At 51.3% G+C, this 27,859-nt stretch overlaps 1 protein-coding gene across 1 annotated transcript; it reads left to right on the forward strand.

Annotated features, from left to right (window-relative positions):
- On the forward strand, positions 1-27,288 carry LOC138816152 (dual oxidase 1-like). Its single transcript, XM_070005689.1, has 28 exons — positions 1-75; positions 1,578-1,687; positions 4,042-4,125; positions 4,330-4,494; positions 5,102-5,289; positions 5,423-5,624; positions 5,769-5,935; positions 6,509-6,569; positions 6,691-6,787; positions 8,710-8,800; positions 10,092-10,194; positions 10,413-10,585; positions 12,311-12,486; positions 12,680-12,798; positions 13,331-13,468; positions 14,297-14,410; positions 15,199-15,398; positions 16,510-16,695; positions 19,209-19,434; positions 19,986-20,079; positions 20,307-20,482; positions 22,621-22,690; positions 23,005-23,121; positions 23,624-23,802; positions 24,165-24,395; positions 25,319-25,418; positions 25,686-25,735; positions 27,104-27,288. Exons 2-28 carry the CDS (start codon positions 1,630-1,632, stop codon positions 27,286-27,288), a joined length of 3,750 nt encoding a protein of 1,249 aa, XP_069861790.1. The 5' UTR covers positions 1-75; positions 1,578-1,629.
- Positions 27,289-27,859: the final 571 nt, after the last annotated feature.

Here is a 27,859-nt window from a genome sequence, read left to right on the forward strand (position 1 = left end):
GGAAAGAACAACAAAAGAACAATAACAAAGTGGTCTTGTGGAACCAGAACCAAGCAGGCCTGTGCTTGTTCCCAGGTACCACTGCTTGCTGGTTTTTTATTACCTTGTGCCTGGGCCTGCTGCCTTCATTTCAAGGCTGTGTGGAAGGGACGGCACCCATGTGGCAGTGTAAATCCTCCAGAGATATTTGCCCACAAGGAGTGGTTGTGAAGCATGCTTGTACCCCTTTTCCCCCCTCCCCCCCAGCCTGGCCTGAAAGCCATGACAGCATGCCCTCAGGTGGGGCAAGTGGTACATTGGGGGTTTGGGGCCCAGGATCCTGAAGACCTGTTGAGAGGGGGAGGGGAAGGGGAGGACAGTGCGGATGAGGGAGGAGCACAGTGGCCACTTCAGCATTTCCAGCCTTCCAGCTTCAAATAGCCAGAGCCCAGCTCTCTTTACACATTTCCCAAGGCAGCATCTGGAGGACTCGGTGGGATGATGTCATACTGTGTTTGGGATTGTGGCGAGGCCTAACGATTCAGTAGTTGGTTGGTTGGTTTTCCGTTTGTTTCATAGAGTATTAAGGCGTGAGAATGAGGTCACTTCCTGGAACTCTGAGGCTTGGCTAAAGCAACTCCATTTCTTACCCCATCGCCAGGTTGCCTGTAGAAGGACTTCACTGGCTTTAGATCTGCTTTGTGCCACTCAGAAGTGCCAGCCTGGGTCTTCCTCTGCTTCTGTTTCCTTCTGGTCTCAGTGTGGTGTGTTGGCCTATATGGGTGGGGAGAGCTGGAAGCCTATACTTAATCCTGAGTAGCAAGCCCTGCACCCCTCCTGAGTTTACCCAGAGGAGCCATATCACACTTGCACCACACCTATCACTTTTCTTGCTCTAAGTTCAACCTCATTCTCACATCTGGTTTCTGGAGATCGTGCTGGGAAGTAAACAGGCATATTTACTACCAAGGCTGGAAAGAGGGGAAAAAAGGATCCAACCAGATAAGTGACTAGTCTAATACCCTGTTGTAGGAGGGGGAGCCACACTGAGATCATAGCCCAGCCTCCTGCCCTCTGTGGGCAGCTGGGCCACAGCATGGGTTTTCTAACTAATCAGAAGCTAAGATCTGTGAAGGCCAAGGTTATGATTATGTTAATTTTTCCTTAATCTCATGCCTATGTTAGTTTCTGTTTGTAGCAGGCCCATTGAGGATTTGTAGAATGAATAAAAGAATCTCAGGAGGGGCTGGGAAGGTGGCTCAGTGGTAGAGTGCTTGCCTTGCATGCATGAAGCCCTGGGTTCCATTCCTCAGCACCACATCAGCAGAAAAAGCCGGAAGTGGCGCTGTGGCTCAAGTGGTAGAGCACTCACCTTGAGCTGAAGAGCTGAGGGACAGCACCCAGCTCAGAGTTCAGGCCCCATGACCACCACCACCACCACCAAAAGAATCTCAGGAAAGAGTGGGTCTCTTGCTTTGTGCTACCTACTCTGGCCTGGGCTCAGCCCTCCCCCTCCCCCCTCCGGCTTTGATTCTTAACATCTGCTGAGATGGATGATTCTGAATTGCTAGGGCTCATTTGCTTTGTTTGTTTTCTAGGATCTCCACTTTGGAGTAGTCTAACATCTGAGCTCCTATTATCATTGTCATCATGGGCTTCCACCTGGCTCTGGCATGGGCATTACTGGTTGGACCATGGACCCCCCTGGGTGAGTAGACATTGGAGGAGGAAAACAGCTAGGAACAGAGGGACCAGAATCTTCTTGGTTCCTCCAGGGACAGCAGCTGTGTCATATTCATCTCTATATCTTTAGTCCCTGGCTGACCCAATCTCTGGGAGATACCCATTTCTAGCTGTTGAATAAATAAGTGGATATTGGAATGATAATTATTTCCAAGGGCTGGGAAGTTGGCTCAGTGGTAGAGCGCTTGCCTCTCATGCATGAAGCCCTGGGTTCAATTCCTCAGCACCACATAAGCAAAAAAAAAAAATCATGCAATCCAAATACATTTAGTAATTCACTTGGTATTTGATCCCTTCTAGTTTTTTGGGGGGGCAATTTCTCTTTTTCTTCTTTTTTTTCATAAAACAAGTACTTCTGATTTGATACAGGAAAAGATTAATTAGAGAGTAGAGACAGAAATGGAATTTTGGGGTCAGATTGTACCCAAAGCTGAAGAAGAGTCACCAATTAAAAAAAATAATATGATGGAAACTAAAAATAGGATTAACCACAAGAATTCAGCTTTGGACAGCCTCTGTTTTTCTTTTTTTCTTCTATTCTATTTTTTCCTTCCTTCCTTTCTTCCCTCTCTCCTTCCCTTCCTCTCTCCCTCCCTCCTTCCTTCCTTCCTTTCTTCGTGCTGGTACTGGGGTTGAACTCAGGCCCTCTCCCTTAGCTTGTTCACTCAACGCTGGTGCTCTACCATTTGAACCACACCTCCACTTCCAGTTTTTTGCTAGTTAGTTGGAGATAAAAGTCTCACAGACTTTTCTGCCCAGGTTAGGTTCGAACCATGATCCTCAAATCTCAGCCTCTTGAGTATCCTGGATTACATGTATGAGCCACTGGTGCCCAGCTCTGACAATCTCTTATTAAAAAATCTAAGGCTCTTCCCTTAGAAGGGAAGTGGGTTTAAGATGCCAAAAGTTAGGCTACAAAGAGCAAATCTCTGATCATTAGGGATGGATGATGTAAAACAAGAGAAAAGGAAAACCCATAGAATGATCTGTCCTGGTTTGAAGATGGTGGCTCGGCCTCTCCAGTTCTCCTTTGTCAGAGCTGCTCAACTTTGAGTTCTTTCCCATCCTCTCTTTTCCTTGGCTTTGGTGTTTCCCTTTATCCTCAGCTCTTGCCCCAAATCCTTATAGATATTCTCTCTCTGTATTCTCCTTCTAAAGCCCCTTCCATGTTCTGCTACCCGTTCATCTTACTTTAAAGATCACATGTATATTCTGTCCCAGTCCCTGCCCAGATCTTATACAGATCCTCAGCCATGTTCTTTGCTTAAACTTCAGTGCCTGAGTCATTTTTCCCTCCCTAGCCCCTAGCTCGTCATCCAATATACTGGCCAGAATGACTTCCATTCCTTACCTGATTCTGGACCCTCCTTCCTGCCCCTCCCTTCCTCAGTTCTTCCCTTCTGGAAGGGATGCAATAGCATCAAAGGCAGGAATTCTAAGGGGGACAAGATGTTCCAAAGGGGGAAGGAGCAAAGTCATTCACATGGCCAGTACAGTCCCTGTTCCCACCCAAGAAACTGGGAAAAAGACCAGAGGAGCAGCACCACACCTCTGCCCTGGGCTCTGCTCAACCACAGAGGGCCAGGCCCCTCTTCCCATTGCCCCTGCCCATTGATGGGTCACAGAATGACTTGTCCTTCCCAAGTATGGGGTGTGGTTGGCCCTTCCTCTGTGTGATGTCTGAGAACTAGGAAAGATTTCTGTCCTACTGGGTCCCCCAGGGATCTGACAGGTGTGGGGAGCACAGATTCCTGCAACTTCTTCTCCATCCATGGCCACTCCTCTTCCTTGAGGCCATTTGTCTCCAGGCATTGTATCCTGCTAGAAATACCCTTTAGAAGGCGCTGGTGGCTCATGCCTGTTATCCTAGCTACTCAGGAGGCAGAGAGCTGAGGATCATAGGTTCAAAGCCAGCCCAGGCAAGAAAGTCCATGAGACTGATCTCCAATTAAGCACCAGAAAACCAGAAGTGGCGCTGTGCCTCAAGTGGTAGAGCGCTCGCCTTGAGCTGAAGAGCTGAGGGACAGCGCCCAGGCCCAGAGTTCAAGCCCCACAATTGACACACACAAAAAGAAGTAATGGTATCTGTTAAAAGTAATGTTGTCCCACTGGATGGCTTAGAGTGGACTTGAGTTTGGACATTATTTTATCCTGTTTTCTCCCTCTGTACCCTATCTCCCAACCCCCTACCTCCCCTGCCCCATCTGAGCTGGGGGTCCCGCTACTGCTACTCGAAGTGCTAGACTCACAGAGCTCCGTAGCCTGTCTGGCCTCTCACCCTGACTTGTCCAGCTGCCCCTTGTCCCTATTTTCACACAGGAGCTCAGAACCCCATTTCATGGGAGGTGCAGAGATTTGACGGGTGGTACAACAACCTCATGGAACACAGATGGGGCAGCAAAGGTAGGTGACAGCCAAGAGTGGATAGAGTCCGGGGCTGGGGGTGGCACCTACTAATGCAAGCCAAGGCTGGCAAACAATCACAAAGGCCATCCAGGTCTAAGTAAAACCATTTTCAGCTCCCAGGTACGGAAAGCAGCTTGGGAGAGAAGAGGCCAAAAAACGCTCCCTGATCCTTCATGCTTGTTCTTAACTCTCCTATTCTAGGCTCTAGACTTCAGCGCCTGGTCCCAGCCAACTATGCCGATGGTGTGTACCAGCCTTTGGGAGAACCCTACCTGCCTAATCCCCGGGACCTTAGCAACACTGCCACGAAGGGCCCTGCAGGGCAGGCTTCTCTGCGGAACCGTACAGTGCTGGGAGTCTTCTTCGGTGAGGACGCCTTCTGGGGAGAGGGAGAATAATGGGGTCGGTCAGCATCTATGTGTGGACTATTTTTCCTTCTGCCCTGTGTTCCCAGTTGCTTCTGGGACAGGCTCAGGGCTCTGGACTGTTGGCAGGGAAGGCCAAAGGGAGGTCACGGGGAGAGCCCTAGGGTGCTCAGGGTTGGTGGCAAGTCCAGCCACAAAGCCAGGCGTCTCCTTCGCCATCTATGTGGGCTCCTTTGGCGTTGGCTGGCAGTGGGGCAGGCCAGGGAGGCTCCCAAGTGCGTGTTGGCACGGGTCGTGGCGGCCTGTCTGCCCAGCCCCAGCACCTCCCAGTTACCAAGGAGAATGCCAAACTGACGACGACAACATCTGAGATCAGGTGTTGGGCACGGGCAGGGCGAGAAGGCCAGGAGAAGAACGGGGAGGGAACGCAAGAGGTCAAGGCTTGGACTTGCCCATCGTGGAAGGAAGATGACTCTGGAAGCTTCTCAGGGGAGGGAGGAGAGCTAAGAGCCTGGGGGGGGGTGGAGAGGAGGAGGTTGGGCGGGGCGGAGAGCCCGCCTTCCTCTGGCCCAGCGCCCCCCGCACCCCCTCCCCGGCCTCGTGGGCAGGCTACCACGTGCTGTCCGACCTGGTGAGCGTGGAGACCCCCGGCTGCCCCGCCGAGTTCCTCAACATCCGCATCCCGCCCGGAGACCCCGTGTTTGACCCCCAGCGCCGCGGGGACGTGGTGCTGCCCTTCCAGAGGAGCCGCTGGGACCCCGAGACCGGACAGAGCCCCAGTAACCCCCGGGACCTGGTGAGGACGCGCACACCAGAAGCTGGGCATGCCTTAGCACTTGGGGGTTCCCCCCTGCCCCCCCCCCCCCGCAGCCTAGCCCTGGGGTCCAGTCCTGCCCTGACCTTCCCTCGCCCCCCCCCCCCCCCACCAGACCAACCAGGTGAGCGGCTGGCTGGACGGCAGCGCCATCTACGGCTCCTCGCACTCGTGGAGCGACGCCCTGAGGAGCTTCTCCGGGGGACAGCTGGCGTCGGGGCCCGACCCCAACTTCCCGCGGGACCCCCAGGCCGCGCTGCTCATGTGGTCGGCGCCCGACCCCGCCACGGGCCAGGGCGGGCCCCGCGGGCTGTACGGTGAGCGCCCGGCCGGCCGGCGCGGGGGTGCGGGCCGCAGGCGTCGGGGCGCGCAGAGGGCGGGGGGGGCGCGCGGGGGGATCCCCAGACCCCCGGGTCCCCTGGGCCAGCCCGGCTCAGCCCCTGGCGCCCACTTGCTCGCAGCCTTCGGGGCCCCGCGGGGCAACAGGGAGCCCTTCCTGCAGGCGCTGGGCCTGCTGTGGTTCCGCTACCACAACGCGTGCGCGCGCAGGCTGGCGCGGGAGCGGCCGCGCTGGGGCGACGAGGAGCTGTTCCAGCACGCGCGCAAGAGGGTCATCGCCACCTTCCAGGTGAGCCCCCCTCCCATCCACCAGGTGAGCCCCCCCACCCATCCACCAGGTGAGCCCCCCTCCCATCCACCAGGTGAGCCCCCCTCCCATCCACCAGGTGAGCCCGCCCACCCCATCCACCAGGTGAGCCCCCCCACCCCATCCACCAGGTGAGCCCCCCCCACCCCATCCACCAGGTGCACCTGCCACCCCTCCCCTGTGCCCACCCCATCCACCTGCGGGACCCCGACACTCGGGACTCCCCGCAGAGCTCCTCCAACCAGGGGACCACCCGCACCCAGGAACGCCCCTTCCAGGAGGCCCCTGTGCCCAGAGACCTCATGTCCAGGCAAAGCCCCCCTGGATGACAAGTAGGGGCCAGAACGCGGCTTCTGGGGGAGATGTCGCTTGGGAAGCTAGTTGGCCTGCGCACGTCTCTCCCGAAGGGGGAGACGGGGGCTCATCTGGATCCTGCGGAAGTCTGTCCCACGGCTGCCCCTGCCCCCTCATCTCTGCACCTCAGCCTCCCTTAGGCTCAGATTTCCTCCTGGTCCAGCTCAACACGTGTGTCCCCCCTCTGCCCTGTCCCCTCAGAACATTGCTCTGTATGAGTGGCTGCCCAGCTTCCTGCAGAAAACGCCCCCGCCGTATGCAGGTGAGGGGATGGGGAAGAGCGGGAGACAGTTGGCTGGAGGTTGTTGTCAATAGAGATATTTGGGGGTGGGGGTGGCTGTAGGATGGAGTAGTTGCACGACTCTCTCCCTTTCTTCCGTCAGGATACCGTCCATTTGTGGACCCCAGCATCTCCCCCGAGTTCGTGGCTGCGTCAGAGCAGTTCCTCTCCACCATGGTGCCCCCTGCTGTGTACATGAGGTGAGGGAGGGGCTGGTCCTTTTCAGTCTCTGGATGGTGTTGATAAAAATCTGCCCTCAGGAACCCTTAGGACACAGTTATCAGGGGGCTGGGAAGGTGGCTCAGTGGTAGAGCCCTTGCCTTGCATGCCTGAGGCCTTGGGTTCGATTCCTCAGCACCACATAAGCAAAAAGAAAAAAGCCAGAAGTGGCACTGTGGCTCAAGTGGTAGAGCGCTAGCCTTGAGCTGAAGAGCTGAGGGACAGCACCCAGGCCCAGAGTTCAGGCCCCATGATCAGACCCCCCCCAAAAAAAAAAGGACACAGTTATCAGTTGGAATCTTGCTTGTTCCTCCAAGGAAAGTAAGTGTTAAAGAAGGTAGATGTTGGTGATAACATTTTTGGGGGAAGGAGGCTGGTGAGCAAGCTGGACAGGTGCTCTTCCATTTAAGCCGTGCCTTCAGCCCTTGTAGGGAACTTTTATGCCCTTTCTCCTGCAGCTGCTGTAGTACACACATACACACACACACACACACACACACACACACACACACACAAGGCAGAGCAACTGAGGCCCAGAGGAAGCCCACCAGTAGGAGCCTCAGGTCCCAGCACTAAACTTGGGACATTTTTAACTAGAAGCACCAAATGAGGGGCTGGCAAGCCTTTGGAAGAAGTTTGAAAAATAAGCACAATGGGAGAGTGAGAGAAGAGGTGACATTATCCAAAAAGGAATATTCTTATTACTTCACTTACAGCACTGTAACCCCTCTGTATGTCACAATAAAAATGAAAATATTTTAAATGTGTGCAAAACATGAGGAAAAACAATTGCCTCCAAAAGACTGCAAAGGGAACATTGAAATAAAAATACACAAGCTTGAATAAATGTATATGAAAGAAAGGCAAGTCAATTTACTGTACTTTGGGTTTGGGTTTTTTGGTTTGTTTTCACAATTGCATTACAGTTTTTACAGGTCAAATTTTCAAGACAATGTCTAGGTATACCTGATGATAGAATCTCATTATAAAGTCCAGGCTGACCTTGAACTCACAATTCCTCTTCCTCAGTCTCCCAACTCAGTGGGATTACAGTTGTGCCACAGACTAGTTTTATATCCCTTAAAAATATTTACACACATATAATATTATATATAGTATGAATACAGTAAGCCTTGCATATCAGCAAATTCCCCTCTATACATTCATCTGACCTCAGATTAAAATTTTTTATTTTTATTTATTTATTTTTTTGTCAGTCATAGGGCCTGAACTCTGGGCCTGGGCGCTGTCCCTTAGCTCTTCAGCTCAAGGCTAGCACTCTACCACTGAGCCACAGTGCCACTTCTGGCTTTTTCTGCTTATGTGGTGCTTAGGAATTGAACCCAGGACCTCATGCATGCCAGGCAAGCACTCTACCACTGAGCCACCTTCCCAGACCTAAAAATATTTTTAATGCATCTGCACAGATGCAGTTAATGACCTGCATTAATCCCTTATTAATCCCTCATACAGCCTAACAACTATTTGCTTAGCGTTTACCTTGTATTAAGTAATGTAAGAATCGAGAGATGATTTAAAGTATACACATAGATGTCTGTAGATTATGACATTTTATGCAAAGGACTTGAACAAAAATGAATTTGATATTTGCAGGGGTCTGAGAATCATTCCCCAGTAGATACTAAGAGACTGTTGTATATGTATGCATGCATATGTGTGTTTATACAGGGACCTTCTTCCTAGAAGGAGAGACAGGCAGAGTGCTCTATGGGCTATATTTGACCAAAAAGAGTCAGCTTGTCTAGCCAGGTAGCATGACTGCATACCATCTAAGGCAGACCATAACCCAGGGCCCCTGGCCATAGTCTCAGAGACCACAGCTGATGCCTGACATTAGGACCTTATGGCCGTGGTCACCACTCCCCTGCTCCTTGCATTTTAGGAATGCCAGCTGTCATTTCCAGAGGATTGTCAATCGGAACTCTAGTTTCTCCAGAGCTCTCCGGGTCTGCAACAGCTACTGGAGTCGAGAGGTCAGTGTTGGGGATGCATACGTGGGTAGCTGTATGTGTGTGTGTGGTGTGTGTGAGATGTGTATTGTGCATGCCTTGTGTGTTTGTGTCTGAGAGCATGTGGGAGGGGTGTAATAGAACTGATGGGCTGGGCTTAAGTGAAGGGGGGCTTTCCCGGGGTGTCTACTCATAAACCTAGCCTCTCACCTCAGGGCTGTGTGAGAGACCATGGGGGCTGTACTGGAGTGGTTCTATAGCTTTGGGTTCTTTGAGGCATTGGGGCACCCGAGTCATCCCAGCCCTACCCCCAAAGAAGCTTCCTATGACAGTGTGAGAAAGTGTGTGTGTGTGTGTGTGTGTGTGTGTGTGTGTGTGTGTGTGTGTGTGTGTGTGTGTGTGTGTGTGTGTGTGTGTTTTGGGTGGAGAGGAGAGGCGGTTCTAAGAGATTATGGGGGGGAAAGTCTGTCCATCCAAAACAAGCCAGTGTGTGAAGAGCCTTGGCCACTAATTTAAAGCAAAATCAAGCATTTCTGTGAGTGCTTACAAAGGAGACAGTTGAGGGCTAGGAAGATGGCTCAGTGGTAGAGCTCTTGCCTTGCATGCCTGAGACGCTGGGTTCGATTCCTCAGCACCACATAAGCAAAAAGGAAAAAGCCGGAAGTGGCGCTGTGGTTCAAGTTGAGCTGCAGAGCTGAGGGACAGTGCCCAGGCCCATAGTTCAGGCCCCATGACCGACCAAAAAACAAAAAAAAACAAAAAAAACAAAGGAGACAGTTGAGAGCCAAGGAGAAGAGGGTGGCAGGCATGCAGCAGAGGAGGCCGAGGACGCAGCATCCTTCCAATCAGTTACGTGTTGGGATTTTTATTGTATTTTGGTGCTGGGATCGAACCGAAGCTGTGGTCATCCTTGGCAATGGCTCTATCCCTGAGCCACACCCCTGCCCCAAGTATTTTTATTTTTATTTATTTATTTACTAAGGGGAAGACAGTGAGTTCAGAGAAGTCCTAACATTTGCCCAAGATGATACAGCTGATGCATGCCAACGCAAGACCTAGATATTGTAGTGCCCTTGCCAACCATATTGTCAAGTCTCCCAAGATAAATAGGACGTGTTAAGGTTGTTTGTGCTCTTAGAAGCCTGGGCATTGACTGGGAACATCGCTCAACATGAATGGGGAATTCACCTGCAGGGATCAAGCACCAGCACTGAGCTGGCTCAAGGATTTGGAGGATGTATGTAGTGGAGAAAGGCTGGCTGCCCAACTCTGGCCTCGTTAACCACACCCTTCTCCTTCCTCCCACTCACCAAAGCACCCAAGCCTACAAAGGGCTGAGGATGTGGATTCCCTGCTGCTGGGCATGGCTTCCCAGATTGCAGAGAGAGAGGACCATGTGATGGTAGAAGATGTGCGAGGTGAGCCTCAGGCTGTCTCTGTGGATCTCCGGCCTCTGGGAGGAGATCCCTGGAGAGCCAGGGAGGCCACCCTGGGTTGAGGACCTACAGTTCTTTCTTTGTTGAGAGAGCTTCTAACCCACTCGCTGGGGCTGCCTCTGGAGTTAGTTAGAGCAACTTGAACTAGAGGCTACATCCGGGGCCCTCAGCTGACTCTGACCCTCTGATCTTTGTTCCAGATTTCTGGCCTGGACCACTGAAGTTTTCCAGGACAGATCACTTTGCCAGCTGTCTGCAGCGAGGCCGGGATCTGGGCCTACCCTCTTACATGAAGGCCAGGGAAGCCATGGGCCTGCCTCCCATTACTCAATGGCAGGACATCAACTCTGCACTTGCAAAGAGCCATGGCAATGTAAGGAGGGGCCGGGGTGGGAGGGGCTAAGCACACACCATCCCCAGACATGGAAGTTAGGCCACGAGACACAGGTACCAGAGACCAGCACCTGGTGGGCAGAGCAGGGCTCATTCTTCCCCATCTCACACACTAGGATGGAGATTACCAGAACAATCAGATTTGGCTTTTAGCTCTGAAGGTTCAGCTCCAGCAAACATTTTTTTTTTTTTGAGCATCTATTGCATGCCAGGCACTTAGTAGATGTTATCTCCTTTATTCTTCCCAACGGTCCCTGAGTGAATGTAACAGGTCTTTGACTTAGGAACAAGCTATTCTTTTATGTACTAATATCCCAGCCACCTTTGGGAAGTCAGCTGGTCTACTCTGACTTTCTCACCTGACCAAGCGGTGTGGCCTGCTATCCCAGCAGATCAGCTTTGGCTGCCTTAACAACTTGGCACTGTGTTTCTACCATTGCATGCCTTGTTTATTACATTCTGCTTTTACTGTGTGATAGAGTTGTTGGAAAGTGGAAAATTGCAAGGCCCATAAAGAAGTGATGTCTGGGGAATGGGGCTCACACAATTTATATAAAAATCCAGATAAAGATAAGAATCTCAGGCATCTCAATAGGATCAAATATTTGCCTTCAATGGGCCTTGTTTACACTGTGGAGTATAGAACTAAAGATCAGGTTGAAAATACTGGCTCTAGGCATAGCGGCACACACCTGTGGTCCTAGCATTCAGGAGGCTGAATTAAGAAAATGGAGAGAAGCTGGGCGCTAGTGGCTCACATCTGTAATCCTAGCTACTCAGGAGGCTGAGATCTGAGGATCATGGTTCAAAGCCAGCCCAGGCAGAAAAGTCCTTGAGACTCTTATCTCCAATTAAGCCAGACAACTGGAAGTGTCACTGTGGCACAAAGTGGTAGAGCACTAGCCTTGAGTAAAAACGTTCAGGGACTGTGCCCAGGTCCTGAGTTCAATTAAGAGAAAAAGAAAAAAGGCTGGGAATGTGGCTTAATGGTAGAGTCCTTGCCTTGCATGCATGAAACCTTGGGTTTGATTCCTTAGTACTACATACACAGAAAAAGCTGCAGGTGACACTATGGCTCAAGTGGTAGAGTGTTAGCCTTGAGCAAAAGCAGCTCAGGGACAGTGCCCAGGCCCTGAGTTCAAGCCCCAGGACTGGCAAAGGGGGGGGGGGAGAAAGATGTAGAGCTTGAAACCAGTTAGGACTACATGATAAGACCTTGTTTCAAAGTGATAGAGATAGGAAAGGGGGGAGGAAGGGAGAGAGAAACAGTGGTGATATGTTATTGAGGACTGTCTCTAAAAAGCAAGGCATAGTCAAAGATTTGATGGTCTAAAAAGCATTTCTTAAGTTCTGAAGAATAGAAACCACTAGGTTTCACTGAAGTGGTAAAGCACTTAGCAGACTCGAGGCCCTGAATTCAATTCCCACTACATTTTTAAAAAATGTGTGGGAGATGCTCTGATGTTGTCGGATCTATTCCAACTTCGTCACACAGGCCGTTGGATCTGGGAGAAAGGTTCCTGGAAATGAGTTAACTTGGTAAAACACCCAGAGCAGTGCCTGGGGCATATAAGAAGCCTTTTCCAGGCATCAGTAATTGTGGCTGCCACTTTGTTATCCCTGGAGCTAATTCCTAGGAGCCTCGTCTTTGCTCCAGTCTGCGTGCTGACTCCTTTCACTCATTCCTGTCTCTACTTGGTTGCAGGTGCTGCAGGCCACGGCTGCTCTGTATAACCAAGACCTGTCTCGGCTGGAGCTGCTTCCAGGTGGGTTTCTGGAGAGCCATGGAGACCCTGGACCCTTGTTCAGCGCCATTGTCCTTGACCAGTTTGTGCGGCTACGGGATGGTGACCGCTATTGGTTTGAGAACACCAGGAATGGGTAAGAGCTACCTGGACCTCACCTCAGTCTGGGGGAGGACCATAGACCCCTCTGCCTGGCCCCGGATAGCTCCCTAGGGACTTCAATTCCCACCTTCCTCCCTGTCCTCCTCCCCAGTCTTTTGAGTTCTTTCTTCTTGGGCTCCCTGGGCCTAAAGGCCCGCACCTCTCTTCTCTACTTGTGCCTTTCCTAGACTGTTTTCTGAGGATGAGATCGCAGAGATCAGAAACACTTCCCTGAGGGATGTTCTGGTGGCTGTCACCAATGTAGAACCCACTGCTCTGCAGCCCAATGTCTTTTTTTGGCTGGCAGGTAAGTGGCAGCTGGAGGGCCGAAGGGTGTGTGTGTGTCTGGAACCTTTTTGTCCCTCTTCACCTGTGAGCATGGCATAGATGTGACTGGTCAGCCAGATTGTGAGCTATGGCTCTGGCTGCCCTTGGGAACTTTGGTTCTGAGGACCAAGGCTGCTACCTACATGGGCGTAGTTTCCCTACTGTACACCCCTAGGAGGCGCTGTGCATGAATGAGTTAGGCAGAATTGGCTCTTTCAGAGACAGGTGAAGAGCCTTACGTTCATCTGGGATGGGGTTGGGGCATTAGGAGGGCCAAATACAATGATGAGGGAAATACGTGTGTGTGTGTGTGTGTGTGTGTGTGTGTGTGTGTGTGTGTGTGTGTGAGAGAGAGAGAGAGAGAGAGAGAGAGAGAGAGAGAGAGAGAGAGAGAGAGAGAGAGAGAGAGAAGAGAAGAGAGAGAGAGAGAGAGAGATACAACTTCAGTGATCCTGTTCCAGAGCCTCTACCCAGCCTTTACTCATGACTCTTGATTTCTTCTGCCTCCCCAGGAGACCCCTGTCCACAGCCAAAACAGCTCAGCACTGAGGGCCTGCCAACCTGTGTCCCCCTCATCATTCGTGACTATTTTGAGGGCAGTGGATTTGGCTTTGGGCTCACTATTGGGACCTTATGCTGCTTCCCACTAGGTAAAAGTGAAGGGTGGGCAGGGTGGGGCTAGGTGCCAGCTAGGGGCTGGGGTGGAGTGGTTCCATCTATGACAACAAACTGTACACATGGTTGTCCTTCTAGCAGGAGAAGCGAACAGGGGAAAGGAATGTGGTTTAGTGGTAGAGTGCTTGCCTAGCATGCATGTAGCTTCGATTCCTCAGTACCACATACACAGAAAAAGCCAGAAGTGGTGCTGTGGCTCATGTGGTACAGCGCTAGCCTTAAGCAAAAGAAGCTCAGAGACAGTGCCCAGGCCCTGAGGTCAAGCCCCAATTCTGCCCCCCACCACACACATACACACACACACAAAAGAATTGTCTTGCTGCAGATAAGTGAGCTCCAGGGACCCTCCCTGATCTCCTGGGATCTGCTTGGATCCAGCGTGGTCAGAAGCCTGAGAGAGATCAAAGTCAACAATTGTTAGCTGGAACCCAGGGGACTGTCTAAAGCAAATTCTCACTTGAGAACCAGAGCTGGGGGCAGTGCCTGGGACTTTGTCTTTGGCAAGGCCAGGTCTGGGTAGACCAGATGTACTGATAACTCAAAGACTCTGGGCTTCACTTTTGGCTGGAAAGGGGCTTAAGTAGTAGAAGCAAGGGTGGTTGGAAGAATGCCTTAAATTCTTCCCAGAACTCTTCATGGGATGCAGAATAGCTCTCTGTCCACAGATGTTCACAACTTGAAAGTTGCATAAGACTCGGGAGGCGAAGAAAGCAGGGGGGCTTTAGCCAAGGAAAGGAGCTGGGAAGGGAATCCCTTCCATCTCACCTTCCTGAGCATCTCACTACTTGTCTCTGTCTCTTCAGTGAGCCTGCTCAGTGCCTGGATTGTTGCCCGGCTCCGGATGAGGAATTTCAAGAAGCTCCAGGGCCAGGGCCGTCAGAGCGTCATGTCTGAGAAGCTCGTGGGGGGAGTAGAAGGTAACCACAGGGCTGATAGGAAGGACATGGCTCTGGGCTGCAGTCTCCACTTTCATCCTCAGGAAAAGGGATCTCTTTTCTAGAGCTGTAGACAAGGCCAGAGCAGGTGATAGAAGTTGGACTTACAGTCTTCCCATTTCAATAGCTCCTCCCAAATCAAGGGAGCATGATGGATTTGTGGAAGCATCATAAGACCCTGCCTACATCTCCCAGGGTTATTATGACTCACAAATCCCTGAAGACGTCTGCTTTGTGGCATCTCACCCTGGAACTGCAGGCCACAGAGGAGTGATTATGAAGGTCTGGAATCAGACTGGGGTTGGACTCTGAGTTCCACCACTGTAGGTTGGTTGTTGGATGGATCTTTGGCAGATTTATGTATGTATGTATGTATGTATGTATGTATGTATGTATGTATGTATGTATGTATTTTTGGTCGGTCATGGGGCTTGAACTCTGGGCCTGGGCTCTTCAGCTCAAGGCGAGCGCTCTACCGCTTGAGCCACAGCTCTTTGGCAGATTTTTGTTGTTGTTGTTTCTCATCTATAATCTCTCCAAACCTATTTCTTCTTTCCAGTAAAAATAACAGCTTCCACCCCCATAGGTTTACGATGAAAAATATCTCATGTGGAGCACTCCAGAAAGGATAGTCATTGGTTTCTTGTCCAAGAGGAAACGAGGTTCCTAGGAACCTGTGGAGTCCAATCCTGAGCCGGTCCTCTTTCACCCAGTGTATCTCTGGAGACCCCCCCAGTTGGCCTAACCCATCTTCCCCCCCCCCCCCCCAGCTTTGGAATGGCAAGGCCGCAAGGAGCCCTGCCGGCCTGTGCTTGTACACCTACAGCCTGGGCAGATCCGGGTGGTAGACGGCAGGCTCACAGTACTCCGCACCGTCCAGCTGCGGCTCCCTCAACAAGTCAACCTCATCCTGTCCAGCAATCGAGGACGCCGCACCCTGCTGCTCAAGATCCCAAAGGAGTATGACCTGGTAGGCGCCAAGCTGGCCTCTGGTTGCTTGTTCATAGCCATAGCCAGTGAGACAGTTAGGTGGAAGTGAAGGAACACTGGGCCACAAGGCAGGCTTTCTGGCATCTAGTCCTCAATGGTAGGGCCTGATAGAGAGATAAACTTGAACATGTTTGTCCTGTTCTAGGGCTACAGGATATTTATTACTGCAGCCACAGTCAGCTTCCTCCTTTTCTTTTCTTTTCTTCTCTCTCTCTCCCTCTCTCTCTCTCTCCCTCTCTCTCTCTCTCTCTCTCTCTCTCTCTCTCTCTCTCTCTCTCTCTCTCTCTCTCTCTCTCTCTCTCTCTCTCTCTCTCTCTCTCTCTTTTTGGTTAGTTGTGGGGCTTGAGCTCTAGGCCTGGGCACTGTCCCTGAGCTCTTCAGCTCAAGGCTAGTGCTCTACCATTGGAACCATAGTGCCACTTCCAATTTTCTGGTGGTTTATTGGAGATAAGAGTCTTATGGACTTTCCTGCCCCGGCTGGCTTTGAAACACCATTTTCAGATCTTAGCCTTCTGAGTAGCTAGGATTACAGGTGTGAGCCACCAGCACCTGGCTAACTTTCTCCTTTTCTAAGGATACTCTCATGCATTCTACCTTGGGGTCCTTGGAGCTAGGTCCTGTGCCTTACCCTTTAATTTCAGGATCTAGTGATTTTTAGGAATTCGGGATGGGAGCTAAATTAGAGGCTGATCACGACTGACTGCCTAGCTCATTTTTTGACCTCCCCTTTTACAGTATGGAATTGGGGGAGAAGAATAGCTTTGTAAAAGTCCCTTTGAAGCCATGTGCTGACGGCTCATGCCTGTAATCCTAGCTACTCAGGAGACTAAGATATGAAGGTCACAGTTCAAAGCCAGCAGGGACAGGAAAATTTGTGAAACTCTTGTCCCCAATTAACTACCCCGCCCACAAACCCCAGAAGTGGAACCATGGCTCAAGTGGTAAAGCACTAGCCTTGAGCCAAAAAGCTCAGGAACAGCACCCAGGCCCTACAAGGCTGTAACAGTGGTCCCTCTGGTATAATCTATATAAAGTACCTGCCTTTAAGAGGCCTTGGCAAAGGATTGTTCTTATGTCTGCTGCCTCTGAAGGTGCTGCTGTTTAACCTGGAGGAAGAGCGTCAGGCCCTGGTGGAAAACCTTCGGGGGACTCTGAAGGAAAGTGGGCTGAGCTTCCAGGAGTGGGAGCTGCGGGAGCAAGAGCTGATGCGGGTGGCGGTGACTCGCGAGCAGCGGAGTCACCTCCTGGAGACCTTTTTCAGGCACCTTTTCTCCCAGGTGCGTAACGCGGGATCAGATCTGTCCGTGTGAGTGTACGTGGGCTGGCATCCTTCCCGCCAGTGGCATCCTTCCCCACATGAGACCATGGGGTGAATTCTGAAGAAGTCAGAAGTGCTGAGTTCTCAGCTGAACACCAACTCCTGAATGCAGGCTTTGATGTTCCTGGGATCCAAAATGACTGAAGATTTAGGATAATAACTGGATACTCTCTGGTGCTTGTTGTTGTTGTTGTTGTTGGTCCTGGGGCTTGAACTCTGTGCCTGAGCACTGTCCCTCAGCTACGCTGCTCAAGGTGAGTGCTCTACCAGTTGAGCCACAGCACCACTTCCAGTTTTCTGGTGGTTTATTGGAGATAAGAGTCTCATGGCCTTTCCTGCCTGGGCTGGCTTTGAACCTCCATCCTCAGATCTCAGCCTCCTGAATAGCTAGGATTACAGGCGTGAGCCACCAGTGCCCAGCTGCAGTACGGCTTTTTTAAGTCAGCACCTTGCATACACTCAGCTTTGCTTACTCACTCCACTAGTGCTCCACCACTTGAGCCATGCCTTCAGCTTTGCTTTTTCACTGCTTAGTTTGGAGATGGAATTTCTTGGACTTTCCTGCCTAAGATTATATTCCAACCATGATCCTCGGGGTTGGGAAGGTGGCTCAATGATAGAGTGCTTCATTTGCATGCATGAGGCACTGGGTTTGATTCCTCAGCAACACATAAGCAAAAAAGAAAAAAAGCCAAAATGGTGCTGTGGTTCAAATGGTAGAGCGCTCACCTTGAGCTGAAGAGCTAAGGAACAACGCCCAGACTCAGAGTTCAGGCCCCATGACTGACCAAAACAAAACAAAACTGTGATCCTCTGCATCTTAGCCTCCTGAATCACTAGCATTACAGACATGAGCCACTGGCACCCACTTTATCCTCCTTTTAGTTACCCATTGGGCATCTGCAGGCCCGAGGGAAGAGTAGATGATGCTCCTTGTTACATTTACTGCAAGGAGATGTCCCTGCCCCCATCTGAATCCTGTCTCAGGATGTGAGAGGGAGTCCAGGAATGGGGCAGGACAAGCCAAGCAGTTCTGAGAACCACAGTTCCTCCCTCCCGTGGGGGGAATGTAGCAGGTTTGGACAACTAATGGGAAGATGCTAGCTCATGCCTACATATTCCTAGCTACTCAAGAGGCTGAGCTCTGAGGGTGGCGGTACACAGTTAGTCTGGGCAGGCAAATCTGAAAGACTCCTATCTCCGATTAGTTGCAAAATCTGCAACTGGAGGTGTGGCTGACAGAGTACTATCCTTGAGCCCAAAATAACAACAACAACAAAATCTAATAAGCAAGCGAGACTCCAGTATCAGGCACAAAAAGAAGAAGAAGAGGAGGAGGAGGAAGAGGAGAAGAGGAGGTGGAGAAGAAGGAAGATTGGCTAGGGAGAGAGTTCTGTGGGACACTGTCGTACTATTATCCAATGTGTATATTTGTGCATTTAACCCTTCTACGGCTTGAATATCAAAAATGCCTGAGAACTGAGGGGTTCTTCACTGGGAAAATTCCTAGCTAGGGCCCAGGCAGAGCCTGGAAACCTCCCTGCCCCTCACAATGCATCAGGGCCATGGGGAGCCCCTATGCTGGGCAGTCGGGGGGCTGCTGTCTCCTGGGAGTGGCTGTCCATCCCAGATAGCTGTCTGGGTGCTCTCCTCTTTCGAAACTTTGCCCACACAGCAATTCCTGTTGATTGTCACAATAACCCTGTGAGCTGAGCAGGGCAGGAGAGGAAATGAAACCCAGATGACGGAAGAGAATTGCCTGGGGTCATGCAGCAAGCAGGTAGCAGAGTTGAGCCGTGAACCCAGGTCTCTAGCTTCCAGCCCCAGGCTCTTTCCATTAAAGCACCTGTTCAAAGCTGTACACTTGGCCCCATGAACCACAACCAGGCTTACACTAACTAGCCAAGTTGATAGGCAGGAAAGACAGGTACCTTGGCCTGTGGCCTGTCTGTTCTCTGACGAGGGCGGCCCCCCAGTGAGCCAGAAAAGGCTCGTAAGAATTGTCTTTTCTCAAACCCTTCTCTGAGTTCAACTTCTTTTATATGCAAAGGTTAGGTGACACCGAGGATCCAAACTATCTCAGGGATTCCAGTGAGAAAACTCTCACCAAGCAAGACTGCTCCTCCATTAGGCTGTCTCTGCTCCCTGCTTTTGCTTTTTCCGGATCTCTGAGCACCTGAAGGAGAAACATGGTCTCTGTCGTGTGGAATTTTTGGGGGCTCAGGACAACACATATCTAGGACTTTTACTTCCAATTCTAGATTCCCCAGATCAGATCAACTTTATATCAAGTTTGGTCCAATCAGCTAAGACAGAGAGGCCAAGACTTGATAGTACAAATATAGTCCCGGAGACTGCCCAATGGGCTGCTTATCTAGAAGTGATGGGCAGACCCCTCAGAAGGTGGTTCCTCCATGGCCTTCAAGGCAGCTTTGTCTCTTTCTCCCTCCTTCTGTGGCTGCCCAAGTACAGGTGTTGGACATCAACCAGGCGGATGCAGGGACCCTGCCACTGGACTCATCCCAGAAGGTTCGAGAAGCCCTGACCTGTGAGCTGAGCAGGGCTGAGTTTGCTGAGTCCCTGGGTCTCAAGCCTCAGGACATGTTTGTGGAGTCCATGTTCTCTTTGGCTGACAGAGATGGCAATGGTTACCTGTCCTTCCGCGAGTTCCTGGACATCCTGGTGGTCTTCATGAAAGGTATGGAAGGAGAACAAGTTATGTAGAGGGTAGAGCGTGGACAAGGAATGGGGACAGAGTTTGGGGTGTGACTGCGCTGTTAGAGATAGGAAACAATGGGGCTACATCTCCAGACGTGGCAGACTACAACTGCTCAGGTGGGAGTTAAAAGAAGCAGAATGAATCAGGCGCTGATGGCTCACGCCTGTAATCCTAGCTACTCAGGAGGCTGAGATCTGAGGATCATGGTTCAAAGCCAGCCCGGGCAGGAAAGTCCTTGAGACTCTTATCTCCAATCAGCTAGTGAAAAAGCCAGAAGTGGAGCTGTGGTTCTGTGTTTCACATGGTAGGGGGCTAGCCTTGAGCAAAAATAAAGCTCAAAGGATAACACCCAGGCCCTGAGTTCAAGCCCCAGGATGGAGACAAAAAATAATTAAAATTTAAAAAATGAAAGAAGCAGAATGACCCCTTGCTGGGTCTGGCAGTGAGTCTTGACCCTGGTGCCTCGGGTCAGCCTGAGGGTTTCCAGATAGTGGGCCCACGTTCTTCTCACAGAGTCCTTCTTCTCCCAGGCTCCCCTGAGGAGAAGTCTCGCCTGATGTTCCGCATGTATGACTTCGATGGGAATGGCCTCATTTCCAAGGAAGAGTTCATCAGAATGTTGAGGTCAGTCCTCTCGATGGCCCGGAGATTAAGCAAGGGCAGAGACTTCTTGGGAAAGGAAAAGACCTGCTCAGGGAGGGAAAGCAGACGTGTAAAGGACAAGTGGAGGCCTCCTCTTTACCTTCATAGCCACACTCCTGTTAGAACTTAGTAAGAGGCTTGGGATGTGGCCAATTGAGGCCTGGTGGCCATTGTGTCTGGGTACGAGGATTCTTCTTCCTCAACTCCAGATCCTTCATCGAGATCTCCAACAACTGCTTGCCCAAGGCCCAGCTGGCCGAGGTGGTGGAGTCCATGTTCCGAGAGTCAGGTTTCCAGGACAAGGAGGAACTGACCTGGGAGGACTTCCACTTTATGCTTCGGGACCATGACAGCGAGCTCCGCTTCACACAGCTCTGTGTCAAAGGTGAGGCCCAGCTGGCAGGCCGATGGGCCCCACCTGACTACTCTGTTAGACCCAATACATTGTTAGAAAATATGTTAGAAGAATATTGGGAAAAAATATTTTCTTTCTCTCTCTCTCTCTCTCTTTTTTTTTTTTTTGTTGGTCGTGAGGCTTGAACTCTGTCCCTGCACTCTTCAGCTCAAGGATAGCACTCTACCACTTGAGCCACAATACCACTTCTGGCTTTCTAGTGGTTTATCGGAGATAAGAGTCTCAAGGACTTTCCTGCCCGGGCTGGCTTTGAACCACGATCCTCAGATCTCTGCCTCCTGAGTAGCTGGGATTACAGACATGAGCCACTGTGTACCCAGCTAGAAAATATATTTTCTAATCGACAGTTTTATTTGTATGAGGAAAGGGATCTGAGATGCATGTTCTTCAGGCTCATGGAAGTCATTAGACAGGGGCTGGGAATGTAGCTTAGTGGTAGAGTGCTTGCCTAGCATGCATGAAGCCCTGGGTTCAATTCCTCAGTACCACATACACAGAAAAAGCTGGTAGTAACGCCGTGGCTCAAATGGTAGAGTGCTAGCCTTGAGCAAAAGAAGGGACAGTGCCTAAGCCCTGAGTTCAAGCCCCAGGACTTCCCCCCCCCAAAAAAAAAACAAAACAAAGACAATAACAGTCATTAAACAGCCCTGCTGGTGGGATGGGTAGAATCAGGATACACACACACACACACACACACTCTCTCTCTCTCTCTCTCTCTCTCTCTCTCTCTCTCTCTCTCTCTCTCTCTCTCTCTCTCTCTCCCCCCCTGGCCAAGTATCCTTCCCACAGCTTCCTGCCCTGAGTCTGGCTCAAGTTAATAGAAGCTAGAGTCAGAATGGCAGGGAGCAGGCAGAAGGGGTCGGTGAGTGGCCTCCTCTCTCTGAGAACTGGCACGATGTCTTCTCAGTTTCAGATTCTCACTGGGACATGTTGAGACCAAACCCAGTCCCTCCCAGGATTATGAGAAGAATGGGGGGCAGGGCAGATTCCATGGGGAACTAGGAGCAAGTTTAAGAGAAAATGTGGGTGCAATTTCTAGGCAAGAGTATTTCCTGGCCCTGGGGGTGGGGGTGGGGGGTAAAGGGAGTTGGTAAAGAAGCTTTCTATCTTTTCCAGGTAGTGGGCTCCTGAGCCTAAGGTAGGGGCTTGAGAGTTTCCTGGAGGCAGACCATAAACCCGGGTACTGAGGCCCAGGGACATCCAATAATGATAGGGACTGAGCATGAAGCAGAGGGCTAGCTTTGTTTGTTGTCTTGTTTTAATCACTGATGTGCTTTATTGTTTCCTTTATTTTCATCGATTTTTGAACAATACAAAACAACAAGAACAATACAAACAGCGCTTTACTTCTCCCCTAGATTTGCCCTTATTTTTCTAATCTTTTTTTGCCAGATTTGCTGTTTATTGAACCATTTAAGCGTATAGACCATTATGCTTTGTTTTAAACACTCAAATTCCAGTTACATCAGCTCACTCACTTTTGACCTTGGCTGTAGACCAGGGTTCACATGGAGATTGGTTCAGCCTGGGAAACTGTCCTAGACCCTCCTGGGCCTTTTACAAGAACCTGGATTTGTAGCTCCATCTTGCCCTGTCAGCCAAGACAGGAACAATGAAGTGGGGTTCCCCCCTCCCTGGTATTTTATTATGAAAATTTAAAAAAAAAAGCAAAGTAGAAAGAATTTTTGAGTGATCTCCCCTATCTCTACCACCTGGACTGTGTTATCTCTTGGGAGGTTTTAAGTTGGAGGACCTTTGACAGAGTTGTTTGTTTTTGTAGCAAAAGGGGCTTTAACAGGCAAGTTACATAGTTTCTGAATTTTACCCCAATACCCGATACCAGTCCTAGTAGTGCCACACATCCTCATGGATGCCTGTCTGGCCAACTTTACCTCATGCCTTCCTTTTCCTCACCCACACATGTCTGGGTTCAATGTCTCCATTAGAGACAAGGGCTGAGGTTGGGGTGCCTGCAAAGTCACGGTGTCCACTGAAGGGGGACTCTGTTTAGGTATGAACATGGGAAAATAGGGTGCCATGCCTTGAGCCAGGCTCTCTAGTCTCTGGGCCCTGAGATGCTTTCTAACCGAGCTCTGCATTCATTGCAGGAGTGGAGGTACCAGAAGTGATCAAGAACCTCTGCCGGCGAGCTTCCTACATGAGCCAGGAGATGATCTGGTGAGCCTCTCCCTGGAAACTGCCATTTATCTCCCTAGAATGGCTGGGATGGGGGCACCCAGATTATTCCATATAGTACCTTCCAACAAACCTACTAGATTTCCGTGCTCGCTGCCTGGGTCACGTGACCTTGTGGTGGGTACAAATATAGGAGAAGGTCTTAGCAGAGACCCCAAGGATCTCTCTGTCTGTATCTCTCTGGGAGTCCCACTATCTTCTCATGGAGAGCTCTGGTCTTTTCCAGAGAAAGTGAGTTTGGAGGCAGGCTATGGGCAGGAAGTGGCCAAGGTCTTAGCTCTTGTGTTCCTTCCTAGTCCCTCTCCCAGAGTAAGCGCCCGCAACAACGTCAGGACTGAGATGACACCGCAGAGGCTGCAGTGCCCCCGGGACACAGACCCACCCCAGGAGATCCGACGGAGGTTTGGCAAGAAGTACGTCGGCTCTTACCCGCTTTGAGCCCATCCACCCCTTCAGCATCTGGTGCCAGGCCCTCTGCTCACCACCAGGGAGGCAGACAGATAGCTACTGCCCAAAAAATGCCACCCTTGCCTGAGAGTCCAGCAACACTGATGATGACGATGCCCCACTGGTGAATGTTAAAGCAGTGGTTAAGAGCAAGAGGCTTGCTTGGAAAGTCAGGAAAGCCTTCCTGGAGGAGGTGTCCTGTGAGCTTTCCTTAGAGGCTGATTGTGGGTGCAAAGGGCACCCACAATCAGAGTACAGAATTATTCAGAGTGCAGAATAACCTTTAGTGGAAGGAGCTGGAGGGTGGGGGGGGGTCTGAACCCAGCTTCTAAGTGAGTGACTGAAAGCCCCTGTTTGTTCAGTAGTTCACCCCAGAGAAGCAGGGAGGGGGGAAATGTCCCCCTGGGGGGGGGATAAACAGCTCAGACTTCTTGTGTCCTCCCTCCTCCCCCCCTTCCCCTCCCCCAGGGTAACTTCTTTCCAGCCCTTGCTGTTCACCGAGGCGCACCGAGAGAAGTTTCAACGCAGCTGGCGCCACCAGACCGTCCAGCAGTTCAAGCGGTTCATTGAGAACTACCGGCGCCACATCGGCTGCGTGGCGGTGTTCTACGCCATCTCTGGGGGGCTCTTCCTGGAGAGGGCCTACTGTGAGGGGGGGCATCACTTACTGCAATGGGGGGGTGGCGGAAGTAATGCACAGAGCTGAGGATCAGATTCTCCTGGGGGCAGGGCCCTGGGACAAGGGACTAACTCCAAGGGCAGGGCTTGTGGTGGGCACTTGGCAGCCGGTGAATGAGTGGGCATTGTATATGTGTGTATGTGTGTGTGTGTGAAGGTTGGTCTGCTGTGAATGGCAGGTGTCCAGGGTTTGATGACTCTTTCAGAGGGGAAGGCAGCATTGGGGTTTGAGGTCAGGGCCTTAAGGCTTTCCTAGGGAGGTGTTGTAACACGGGCAACGCCCCATTTGTGGGGTTCTCTGACCTCTGTCCCTTTGTCACCCCCCCCACAGACTACGCCTTTGCAGCACACCACAAGGGCATCACCGACACCACCCGCGTGGGCATCATCGTGTCCCGGGGCACGGCAGCCAGCATCTCCTTCATGTTCTCCTACATCCTGCTCACCATGTGCCGCAACCTCCTCACCTTCCTGCGGGAGACCTTCCTCAACCGTTACATCCCCTTCGATGCCGCCGTGGACTTCCACCGCCTCATCGCCTCCACTGCCATCGTCCTCACAGGCAAGGGCCTGCCGCTCTTTTTTTGTTTTTTTGTCAGACGTGGGTCTTGAACTCTGGGCCTGGGCGCTGTCTCTGAGCTCTCTTCAGCTCAAGGCGAGCGCTCTACCGTGTGAGCCACAGCGCCACTTCTGGTTTTCTGGTGGTTTATTGGAGATAAGTCTCACAGACGTCCCTGCCCCAGCTGGCTTGGAGCTGCGATCCTCAGATCTCAGCCTCCTGAGTAGCTAGGTGTACAGGCGTGAGCCACCCGTGCCCAGCTTTGAGAGATTTCTCTTTAAGAATGGAGTTGGCAAAGAAGTCTTAGAGGCTTCCCCACCCCTCCTGCCCTGAGTTCCTCTCCCCCAGCTTTCTAGCACACCTCTCCAGCTTCCAGCTGGCAATCTACTAACAACCTAGGAGGAGTGTGCATACCGCGTATCTCCCTCCCAGTTCTTACGAAAGCGTAACTTAGTGTGAGAAACCAAAGCAATGAGCTGCTAATGGGGTAACTTCAGACTGGCGTGGTTGCATTCATGGACGGTGTGCAGGAGGATCAGGAGAACGAGAGAGAGAAATACAGATTTTTAGGGTCCTTCTTCAGACCCCTCCATCCTGTTTGTTGTTGTGTCGGTACTAGGGCTTGAACTTAGGGTCTGCCCATTCACCTTTCTGGCTCAAGGCTGGTGCTCCACCACTTGAGCCACCCCTCTACTTCTGGCTTTTTGTTGATTCATTGGAAACGAGTCTCATGGACTTTCCTGCCTGTGCTGGCTTTGAACCACGCTCCTCAGATCTCAGCTTCCTGAGTAGCTGGGATTACAGGTGGGAGCCACTGGCATCCCACCAGACTCCTAACTCTGGTTGACATTTTCGGCCTTGAGCACCTACCTTTGGGCGGTCCTTAGGAATCCCTGGGGCCCAACCCTTCCATCTTTCTTTCTTAGTCTTACACAGCGTGGGCCATGTGGTCAATGTATACCTGTTCTCCATCAGTCCACTCAGCGTCCTCTCCTGCCTCTTCCCTGGCCTCTTCCATGATGATGGGTGAGTATGTAGAGGTGTTCACAGACAAAAGTGGGAAAGGGTGTATGTGTGTGGGGGTGAGGATTTCTTGCATGTGGAAAATTTCAAATCGTTTTGGCCAGAGGAACATGTTATCCTCCAGACTCTGGGAAAAACCACCAGCAGCCTTCACTCCTAAACTCAAGTCAGCAGGGGTGACTGGTGGTGGGGCTAGGGTGTCTCCTTTGGGTGGTCCCCCCCCAGATGTCCCCCTCTTGGGGGTTTCTCATGGCTGTCTGTTACACACAGGTCTGAGTTCCCCCAGAAGTATTACTGGTGGTTCTTCCAGACCGTACCAGGTGAGAGCCTTTTCCCTCGGTGATTTTCCAAGCCTGACTCAGAACACCAAGGCTCTGGGTTCACGCTGTCCCAGAGCAGCCCAGACTCAATTCGGCTCTCACTGGGAAACTAGGCTCTGCTCTCTGCCTGGTGATCCTCCTGGGGAGCAGAAGATGTAGATCCTCTCTGACTTAGGTCTAGTGAACCAGCCCCAATGTGGGTAGTGTCCATTGGAGTAGCAGCGGAGCCCTCCTCCACCCATACATCCCAAGCACAACAGTAGCTTGGAGAAATGCTATGCTCCAGTTGTGTGAGGGAGGAGTCAGGCTCTTTGTAAACCCATACAGAAGCCTCCCCCACCCCTCCACCTAGTAAGATGTCTTGACAAGGGCTATTTAGAGGCCTATTCCTAACTCCCTGTAATCATCCATTTTAGAGCGATTAGCTGTGAATCTCTTCAAACTCTTCTTGGGTCTATTTATATTTCCAGTCTGTTCCCTCCTGGGGGGAGGTGGAGGGTAACACTTTTTTTTTTTTCTATACTCTCTTCTCTCTGTGAAACAGTGTGGGTTATTTATTTATTTAAATCCTAAAAAGCTCTGCTTTGAACTTCAGAGGGTGCTTGCTAATTCCTGCACGCGGGGATTTGGTGGATAAGGTTGTATTTATGCTCTCCTCTTAGTTCAGGATTTGACAGGCTGTGGTTGATTCGTCCTCTTAACCTTTGCTTTTCCACACTGCAGGGAGGAGGGGGCCTCTAATCGTCCTAATTACTGCCTTTCTCCTCCTTGATCACCTGAGGGACTGTTCTCTGGGCTTTCATTCCCCAACCCCAACCCGGGCTTCAGCATTATCACTTCCACATAGCTCTGGCCTGGTCTGGGATTCTCTAGTAGTGGAAGAGGCTTTCTTTCTACACACTCCAGGCTGGTCCTGGGAGATCAGGTGATAAGCTCAGATGATGTCGTCCCAATCCATGCCCTAATGATGCTATAGCGCTCAAGTGGTGTGCCACCAATAGCCAGGTATAGTGATAGGGGGACAAGGGCCAAACCTTCACTCCATGAACATTGGGCTCTGCAATTTCTAATACATGCCCCCAACGAGCCAAGTAAACTCTCCTTGCATTCATTCATTTCTGCAGCACACCTTTATACAAGGCCTATAGCATGCCAGGCTTTGTCTCCAGCACTAAGGGTTCTATGATGAGCCAGCTTAGCCCAGTGCTTGTTCCCGTGGACCTAAGAGTCAAGAAAGTGGGGGTGGGCAGAGGAGGACATAAGAGTTTTACCATTCCCACTTAGGGAAGTGGAGTGGGTCCTTGACCCTAGGGACCTCAGAACTGCCCCTCTGTCTCCAACCCTCCCGTTTTCCTGTTCACTGTGCAGGACTCACAGGCGTCGTGCTGCTGCTGGTTCTGGCGGTCATGTATGTCTTCGCCTCCCACCACTTCCGCCGACGCAGCTTCCGAGGCTTCTGGCTGACCCACCACCTCTACATCCTGCTCTACGTCCTGGTGAGGGCTTTCGGCTATGCGCAGGGCCAGCTGGGCATGGGCAAGGCATTCCCATGAGTGACGCATAGGATATCCGTCCTCCATCCTCTTTCATTATTTCAAGCATCCACTTCTCCACGTCCCTCTGTAAAGGTGGAAATTATACTGTGGGGTTCCCCAGGAGGCTCACCCCAATAGGCAACCTTTGCAGAGCACCTCCCTGGCGTGGGTTTTGCATTAGCAATCCTTGCAGGCTGGTCTACATTCCTCACAGACTCCGGACTCCCCCATATCATTTTGGCCCACGCAATCTTTCTTGCCTTTGAATAGCTGGGCTTTGGCTCCTAGGTAGACTGTGGGAGGAGTCACTTTGTTTAGAGAAATTTAAGTGCGTTCCTGGCAAGTGTTGTCCTGGTCCTCTTTGGAAGTTGGGGTGGGGGTGAGGAGTGTTTGCCTTCCCACCCTGCTAAATGCTACCTGTAAAGTTCATGAGCTTGCTCTCATCATCTTCAGGATCGCTGATAGGATGGGTTTTTTTGTTTGTTTGTTTTTTTGCCAGTCCTTGGGCTTGAACTCAGGGCCTGGGCACTGTCCCTGAGCTTCTTTAAAAGCTCAAGGCTAGCACTCTACCACTTGAGCCACAGCGCCA

Source organism: Dipodomys merriami, unplaced genomic scaffold, assembly GCF_024711535.1.
Source record: "Dipodomys merriami isolate MVZ:Mamm:240054 unplaced genomic scaffold, mDipMer1.0.p SCAF_69, whole genome shotgun sequence".
Taxonomy (NCBI): domain Eukaryota; kingdom Metazoa; phylum Chordata; class Mammalia; order Rodentia; family Heteromyidae; genus Dipodomys; species Dipodomys merriami.

Coding starts and splice junctions, on each gene's coding strand:
- LOC138816152 (XM_070005689.1), top strand. CDS start 1,630: ATGGGCTTCCACCTGGCTCTGGCATGGGCATTACTGGTTGGACCATGG. Junction 8,801..10,091: donor ACAGCTACTGGAGTCGAGAG/GTCAGTGTTGGG, acceptor CACTCACCAAAG/CACCCAAGCCTACAAAGGGC. Junction 19,435..19,985: donor CCTGGTGGTCTTCATGAAAG/GTATGGAAGGAG, acceptor TTCTTCTCCCAG/GCTCCCCTGAGGAGAAGTCT.